The 8,791-nt window shown below is 40.5% G+C and overlaps 1 protein-coding gene across 1 annotated transcript; it reads left to right on the forward strand.

Annotated features, from left to right (window-relative positions):
• The first annotated feature begins 2,090 nt into the window (after positions 1 to 2,090).
• LOC115154394 (schwannomin-interacting protein 1-like) lies at positions 2,091 to 6,417 on the forward strand. Its single transcript, XM_029700572.1, has 7 exons — positions 2,091 to 2,362; positions 2,977 to 3,191; positions 3,629 to 3,759; positions 3,871 to 3,958; positions 4,291 to 4,401; positions 4,523 to 4,634; positions 4,844 to 6,417. Exons 2-7 carry the CDS (start codon positions 2,985 to 2,987, stop codon positions 4,936 to 4,938), a joined length of 744 nt encoding a protein of 247 aa, XP_029556432.1. The 5' UTR covers positions 2,091 to 2,362; positions 2,977 to 2,984; the 3' UTR covers positions 4,939 to 6,417.
• Positions 6,418 to 8,791: the final 2,374 nt, after the last annotated feature.

Below are 8,791 nucleotides of genomic sequence, written 5' to 3' on the forward strand. Positions count from 1 at the left end.
CCAGTTTGTCCACTTGTTTTAATATGACTATTTTAGTTTATTTGGGATTTCCCTCTTATAATTCGAATGACATGATTGTAATAATAGCCATCTGGCCTGCATGTCAGGCTATTTTAAAAGTCATTGAGATATGTATGTGTTTCAGTTTTTCTCCAAATGCTCTAATATATACAGTACCTTGCGAAAGTATTCGGCCCCCTTGAACTTTTCGACCTTTTGCCACATTTCAGGCTTCAAACAAAGATATAAAACTGTAATTTTTTGTGAAGAATCAACAACAAGTGGGACACAATTATTAAGTGGAACGAAATTTATTGGATATTTCAAACTTTTTTAACAAATAAAAAACTGAAACATTGGCCGTGCAAAATTATTCAGCCCCCTTAAGTTAATACTTTGTAGCGCCACCTTTTGCTGCGATTACAGCTGTAAGTCACTTGGGGTATGTCTCTATCAGTTTTGCACATCGAGAGACTGAAATTTTTGCCCATTCCTCCTTGCAAAACAGCTCGAGCTCAGTGAGGTTGGATGGAGAGCGTTTGTGAACAGCAGTTTTCAGTTCTTTCCACAGATTCTCGATTGGATTCAGGTCTGGACTTTGACTTGGCCATTCTAACACCTGGATATGTTTATTTGTGAACCATTCCATTGTAGATTTTGCTTTATGTTTTGGATCATTGTCTTGTTGGAAGACAAATCTCCGTCCCAGTCTCAGGTCTTTTGCAGACTCCATCAGGTTTTCTTCCAGAATGGTCCTGTATTTGGCTCCATCCATCTTCCCATCAATTTTAACCATCTTCCCTGCCCCTGCTGAAGAAAAGCAGGCCCAAACCATGATGCTGCCACCACCATGTTTGACAGTGGGGATGGTGTGTTCAGGGTGATGAGCTGTGTTGCTTTTACGCCAAACATAATGTTTTGCATTGTTGCCAAAAAGTTCGATTTTGGTTTCATCTGACCAGAGCACCTTCTTCCACATGTTTGGTGTGTCTCCCAGGTGGCTAGTGGCAAACTTTAAACGACACTTTTTATGGATATCTTTAAGAAATGGCTTTCTTCTTGCCACTCTTCCATAAAGGCCAGATTTGTGCAGTATACGACTGATTGTTGTCCTATGGACAGAGTCTCCCACCTCAGCTGTAGATCTCTGCAGTTCATCCAGAGTGATCATGGGCCTCTTGGCTGCATCTCTGATCAGTCTTCTCCTTGTATGAGCTGAAAGTTTAGAGGGACGGCCGGGTCTTCGTAGATTTGCAGTGGTCTGATACTCCTTCCATTTCAATATTATCGCTTGCACAGTGCTCCTTGGGATGTTTAAAGCTTGGGAAATCTTTTTGTATCCAAATCCGGCTTTAAACTTCTCCACAACAGTATCTCGGACCTGCCTGGTGTGTTCCTTGTTCTTCATGATGCTCTCTGCGCTTTAAACGGACCTCTGAGACTATCACAGAGCAGGTGCATTTATACGGAGACTTGATTACACACAGGTGGATTCTATTTATCATCATTAGTCATTTAGGTCAACATTGGATCATTCAGAGATCCTCACTGAACTTCTGGAGAGAGTTTGCTGCACTGAAAGTAAAGGGGCTGAATAATTTTGCACGCCCAATTTTTCAGTTTTTTATTTGTTAAAAAAGTTTGAAATATCCAATAAATTTCGTTCCACTTCATGATTGTGTCCCACTTGTTGATTCTTTACAAAAAAATACAGTTTTATATTTTTATGTTTGAAGCCTGAAATGTGGCAAAAGGTCGAAAAGTTCAAGGGGGCCGAATACTTTCGCAAGGCACTGTACTGGGTGACCTTCTTTCCCGGGTTTTCCCATCTGGTTTGAATAGTCATATCCCAAAATGTTGAAATTGGACACTATTTAAGAGTACATTCTTAACCTTTATAACCCTCCTTTACAATTGTTTCTAATTCGAAATGTAGAACCAGTCAGACCACACCCGATTGTTTTAGTCTTAAATAGATATCGCATGTAATTCCAACACTTCCAGGAATCCGAAGCATCGCTATTTAAAAGGGATAGGCACGGAGGGATGTAGTGGCACATTGGATGTAGGAAAAGCGGGCGTATCTTTTCCCGGCTGCAGAAGGTAGAGGTTAAAAAGCTGTGGGAACGGGTCAGAGGAAAGAGGGGGGCGGGAGGAATGGGAAAGGGTACAGTAGAAAGGCAGGCAGGGTGTTTTCTTAACTTAAAGGAAGAGTTAAATCAGAAGTTAATAGCTTATTGTGAGTTATTAAAACGATAGCCTACACCGCCGAGATCTGGGAAACCGAAAGTTATCTAATTATATAAGACATAAACAAGAGAAGAAGACCTCGATGTCGGGAATAGGACACGGTCTGGAATAGGTAAGTCAAAGTATCCGCTTGCCACCAGCTCCCCTCAATATACAAATTGTAAACAACAAATCTTTAATGGTGTGTGTGGCATACATGTGCGTTATATCAAAGGAGAAGAGATACTTTGTATTCAACGTGTCGTGCGCGCGTTCCTGGCAGCACGTTCATGGCAAGAAATCTGAGCGCACTCGTTCTACAGTCAGACAGAGTGAGTCTGAAAAGTATTTAAAATGCAACCTTTTAAAACCGATTGGGAATTTTCCGGTGATGGCTAGTGCATGCATACTTCCGAGTTTAGATAATGGGAAAGATTCACTATTACGAAATAGACTAGTCTCGCCTACAGTTCAGTCAGTGTTTTTCGAACTTCTCTAAGGAATGCTTTGTGTTTTTCTCCTGAGTAGGCTATCCTGGTATCCTATTGTTGATACACTCCGCTTAATCCTGTAGTAAGGTTGTGCACATTGTACAATGATCTTGGCAGCTTCTTTTTGATTAAAAAATATATATATTTATTTATATATATCAGAGACCACCCACCTGAGTAACTTTATCCCAAATTAAAATTAATCAAATCCTCTTCCTCTTCCTCTTCCTTCTCTGCCATCTGCCCACAACAACAGGGTGAAGGATGGAGGGAGATACAGAGAAAGAGACAGCAGAGGAGAAGGAAGGTGATGATACAGAGCTGTCTTGTGAGGAAGGGGTGGGGCGACTTCATCAGAGCGGAAGGTCCTCGGATGAAGACCAGGACCTACCCATCATGCAGTGGGAGGACCTGAGCCTGCGTATCGCCGAGCTAGAGAAACAGGAGGAGGAGAGGAGGGAGAGGGCAAAGGTCAGAGGGCATAAAGAGAGGGAGTAGACGTTTTTGTGCTCTGCCCTTAATGACAGATCTGAGATTAGCTTATCTGCCCCAAATCAAGACCTTAACAATTAGCGGGAACAGCACAACATTGACCTTAGATCAGAATCGAGGGGTAACTTCATCCTACTTCTCTCTTTGCCTTACACATGTGACTGTCATCTACTGGTATTAGGCTGAAAGCTGGAGCCCGAGATCACAGTAATAACCCCTGTTAATTAGATGATAGGAATAACACCCTGTGAACCCCTGGCATTAAAGCTGCACTTGTCTGTTTGAAAAAGACTGCAGAGATGGGTTTAATGACACTCTTACACTCTCAAATACCCCACCACCACACGTCTCCACCTGTTCCCTCCTCCCATGTCATCTCTCCATCCCTGATCCCTCCCTCTATTCCTCTCTTTCAGAGTACGAGTGGGTCGGAACAGGGGAGTGTGTCAGAGGGCTGGGTGGAGGAGAGGCAGGGTGGGCGGAGGAGGAGAGAGGAATGGGAGGAGGAGGACTATGGAAGGTGTCGAGTTACTGTTTTCTCATCTAGGTAACAAATGTCAAAAATCTCATTATCAACTTCATTCTGTATTCTCTGAAACCATCTAATTTCTGTTCTTTCTGTTCATGCAATTGTTGCCTTTTCCTTTTCTTATTACAGATTCCACAACCACAGAAATCTACAGTTATGCTACACCAACAACAGTGAGAGCGAGGATGATGATAAGGAGGAGGGGGCTGGCAAAGAGGTGAGCGATTCCCTCCTGTATTATAGTCTAGCTCAAGACTGGGACAAAAACCTGCAGACATTGCGGCACTCTAGGACGAGGTGTGAAGAACTCTGTTCTACACCGATGTATCATTCATTCATCCATCACGGTTGGGGTCAATTCCATTTAAATTCCAGTCAATTCAGGAAGTACACTGAAATTCCAATTCCAACTCCCTTCAATGCTTTTCAATGATGAAAATTTGGAATTGGAATTTGGTTTACTTTCTGAATTGACTGGAATTTAAATGGAATTGACCCCAACCCTAGCATCCATACTCATGCCATTTTGTTTTTCCTGTTTACTGTCAGGGTTCTAAAGAGGCAGGTAGCCATGGTTACCATCCCTCTGGCCTGAAGCTGGAGGTGAGGGCTGCACTGAGTGCACTTAAAAACAAGCTGCTCGCTGAACAGAAAGAGGAGGTAAGAAGGATGGAGAAGGGAGACTGTAAGTGTGGACTGTGGAGATAGAGGAAAACACTGAGCATTGTCTGAGAGAGAGGTGAAGATTGGTATGTGAATAATTCCTGTGTGTGTGTCTCAGCACCTCGCCTGTGTGATCACTAAGAGGAAGCATCTGGAATGCTGTGACCTGCAGATCTGCTCAATACAACAGCTCAGCTCCCTCAGGACCTCACTCAACCACGACATACACGGTCAGTAGTCGGTCATTACATGGAAATCTTGGTCATTACATGGAAAAAAGTGGTTATTACATGGTAATAACTTGTTAGTAAGTGCACTGGCATGTGACTGCTTGCTGTACAGTTTGTGCATTTTTGGCTCTATGTATTTGTGCCTTGTTGTTGTGCTTTGCATGTGACAATAGTGGTAATACTAGTAATATTCTATTCTATTCTTGTAGACCTGAGCTCTGAGTTGGTGGGTCACCTGTTGATAAGGGACCAGCTGAGGACCAAACAGGATGCCATGCTCCTGGATGTACAGGATCTGACATAATGTTGACCCACAGGTGCACAGGATGTGACATCACCACTGCCATGGACAGGGTACCAGGACAGGAAGTCATTGTGACCAATAGTGGATAAAGGGATTTTGGCCCAGATATGCCACTATGAGACTGTCAGAAGTATTGCCGTAAAGGAGATTTGTAAAGGAGAAATGTTGATTATGAGCAACTGATGAGCAGCATCTTGGACCGGCGTCATAATACAATTCATATTTCACAGACAGGGTATGGATAACTTTCTCTTCATCATCCCCACCTGATCTTGACCAGCATAATCTTCATCATCATTAGTGGACAGAGTACTGTATTAGGACCTTTTTTGACTTACGCATGCACTTAAACAAAAATATTTAATATCAGAAAGAGGGTTTTAAGCCATTTGTGATGTTGTTTGAAACATCTCTAGTAATATCTGACTCCTAGTGTTTTGCCTGTGGTAAGAAAGTCCTATTTATCTTGGGGGTGTCAGATGGAGAACCTTCACAGCCATAGTGTAACCCAACATTCAATGAGTTATATCATTTACATATATGAGGGATACCGCTTTTGCATAAGTTTTATTGTGTAAACATTGCAATATCCTTGACTTACTGATTTAAAGGAATTGTCCACTTATAGCCTGTATAAAACAAGCTAAGGAGCTGCATATTCAGGCTAAAGGGAACTGTCCTGTAACAATTTGGTAGAGAAGTTTCTTTGTTGGTAATTATCCTCTATTATGTATAATATGAGCCTCATGTAGTTGTTGATGTAAGGGAATTGTCCGCATAGTGCCAATAAGCCTGTGGGTATTGCCATTATGTATTTTATGATATACCTGGTTTCCAGCCATAACTATAACTACCACCAGCATAGGAAACTACAAAGCTGCAATTGGTCGATTGACTCCATGCCAGCATAGTCCGAAAATATTTTGTGTTTCTCAGATTGTTCTGGTAATTCTCACATAGAAACTTCATTGGGATTAAGGATGTTTGATGTGCTTTTTACATTTGTAACACAAATCAGGTATTTTATTTATCATGATGGAAGTGGCAATTTTAGGCCCTTTTTAATCCTATGCATGACAACACCTTGGTGTCATTATACCCCTAATAGCTCTAAAATATGGACTATCATTACTTTCTGAAATACAATTTTACACATTAATTTATTCAAGATTAAAACTATTAATATTATCTCAAAAGTACCCTTTTTGATTTTGTTAAGTTTTAGACATATTGTTTTAAACAATATACTTTACTAGTACATCACATTTCCAGAGTGGGCTCTCTGTTACTTTTAAAGTTATGATTCAAAGGGAACTCCTTCTGCTGGTGATTTTCTGAATGTGCAATCCTACAGTAGGGCTGTGATTGGTTAATTACCTATAACGTCCATTTCTTTGTATACTGAACAATAATATAAATGCAGCATGTAAATGGTTGGTCCCATGTTTCATGAGCTGAAATAAAAGATCCCAGAAATGTTCCATACTCACAAAAAGCTTAATTATCTAAAATGCTGTGTACAAATTTGTTGACAACCCTGTTAGTGAGAGTTTATCCTTTGCCAATATAATCCATCCACCTGACAGGTGTGGCATATCAAGAAGCTGATTAAACAGCATGAACATTACACAGGTGAACCTTGTGCTGGGAACAATAAAAGGCCACCCTAAAATGTGCAGTTTTGTCACACAACACAATGCCACAGATGTCTCAAGTTTTGAGGGATTGCAGGAATGTCCACTAGAGCTGTTGCCAGGGAATTGAATGTTCATTTCTCTAGGACCTCAACATCTAGCTTCTTTACCTGCGGGATTGTCTGAGGGTGGGATTGCTGAGGAGTATTTCTGTCTGTAATAAAGCCCTTATGTGGGGGAAAATGTATTCTGATTGGCTGGGCCTGGCTCCCAAGTGGGTGGACCTATGCCCTCCCATGTGAAATCCATAGATTAGGGCCTAGTACATTTATTTAAATTGACTGATTTCCTTATATGAACAGTAACTCAGTAAAATAATTGAAATTGTTGCATATTGCGTTTATATTTTTGTTCAGTATATAACATAATTTCTTCAAAGTGGTAGAGAGCCCACTCTGGGAATGTGATGCTTGAAATATATATGTTTCCAAATCGTGTTTCTAAAATTAAGCAAAACCAAAAAGTGTACTTTTGAGATATTAAAAATAGATATAATATCTTACCTGGTTTTCTGGTGATATGAAAGATTGTCATTTGTCACTTTAAAATATACCAGCCTGTTTCTTCCCTCTTGCCGTTGTCCTGCCATCACAGTTCATTGTTTCATCATACTATAAATACACACGATTATTGGAAGTACCACATATAATAATTGCTAGTTAAGACACAAGAGGTAATAAGGCCAGGAGATTTTCCTGACCATGTGACCTGACCAGGGACAAACACCAGGCTCAAGTTACTGGCCCAGAGTCTTTCCTCTTCAAGTCACATGATCAGGAAAAACTCCTGGCCTTATTACCTCATGTGTCTTAACTAGCAATTATTATATGTGGTACTTCCAATAATCGTGTGTATTTGTAGTATGATGAAACAATGAACCTTCAGCAGATTCAAGGCCATGGGAAAGGGGTGAATGCTATGAAGTAACATTGAACTTTATAATCTCTGAAGTATTATTCAGTATTCACTTTTTTTAAATGTATAATTTTGCATTCAATAAACCTTGTAAGGTTATTTAATGTTGTGTGCTGTCACTGTGTCTGTCTTTGCTGCTGCTAGCACACCATTCAATATTTCCAAGTATTTGTTGAAATCTATAAGTTTAAGTGCTTGCGTGCGAGCGAGTAAACGTGTGTGTACCAGTGGGACCTTCAGTTGACTAGCTCAGCACTAATGATTGAGAGGACAACAATAGAGGAATAGGGAGGGAGAGATGAGGATAAAGACAAACTGAGGTAGGAGGATGGTTGCGCAACAGAATCAGGGATGACTGACCTGCACCAGATGAGAGATAGAGAGAGCAGGAGGAGGAGAGGAATAAAATAATAGTGTGAAAGGTGAGAGAAAGGTACTGTTACTGTATGCTAACACTGTTTTACTGATGAGTTCATTGGCTACGAGGACAACGGCAAGAGGGAAGAAACAGGCTGGAATATTTTAAAGTGACAAAGGACAATCTTTCATATCACCAGAAAACCAGGTAAGATATTATATTTGTACACATTAAATACTCCAAAATATCAACACCGCCACAAACATACAGAGAACGATGAATAAGGATTTTCCTTACTGCTGTAAGATTTACAATGATACAAATACCCAATTTACACACATTTTTGATTTGACAAAAGGGTTCATGAAAAATGTCAATAAACATAAATCGAAGCGTTGATAATTCAATGTTGCAGTAACATTCAAGTAGTAGCGCCTGCAGCTGCTTGCCTGTATTGGGTTTCCGTTCTGCATATCTGTCTGAATGGATATCAATTATTTACAGTGCCAGCGAAGGTCATAGGAGGAGGACCCTGTGTTGATCGGGACCAAGACACATTTAGCTGCAGCCTCCCCAGCACCAAGATGCTACGTCTTCCTTTAAATGTTCAGATCCACTTGTTATTAGAAAAATATAAATAAGAAGGCTTCTGGAATAACTAACCAAGGCCATGAGAGAGTTCTGTGTGATAAACACTCCCAACATATTGAGGGAAAAAAGTCTTTGATCCCCTGCTGATTTTGTACGTTTGCCCACTTACAAAGAAATGATCAGTCTATAATTTTAATACTAGGTTTATTTGAACAGTGAGAGACAGAATAACAACAAAAAAATCCAGAAAAACACATGTCAAAATGTTATGAAAGGATTTGCATTTTAATGAGGT

The sequence above is a fragment of the Salmo trutta genome, chromosome 19, assembly GCF_901001165.1.
Source record: "Salmo trutta chromosome 19, fSalTru1.1, whole genome shotgun sequence".
NCBI classification, from domain to species: Eukaryota; Metazoa; Chordata; class Actinopteri; order Salmoniformes; family Salmonidae; genus Salmo; species Salmo trutta.

What these genes read in the sequence shown, in the direction of transcription:
- LOC115154394 (XM_029700572.1), top strand. Translation starts at nt 2,985, where the DNA reads ATGGAGGGAGATACAGAGAAAGAGACAGCAGAGGAGAAGGAAGGTGAT. An exon ending in AGAGGAGGGAGAGGGCAAAG is followed by an intron (nt 3,192 to 3,628) that starts GTCAGAGGGCAT and finishes CCTCTCTTTCAG; the next exon opens with AGTACGAGTGGGTCGGAACA. An exon ending in TCGCTGAACAGAAAGAGGAG is followed by an intron (nt 4,402 to 4,522) that starts GTAAGAAGGATG and finishes TGTGTGTCTCAG; the next exon opens with CACCTCGCCTGTGTGATCAC.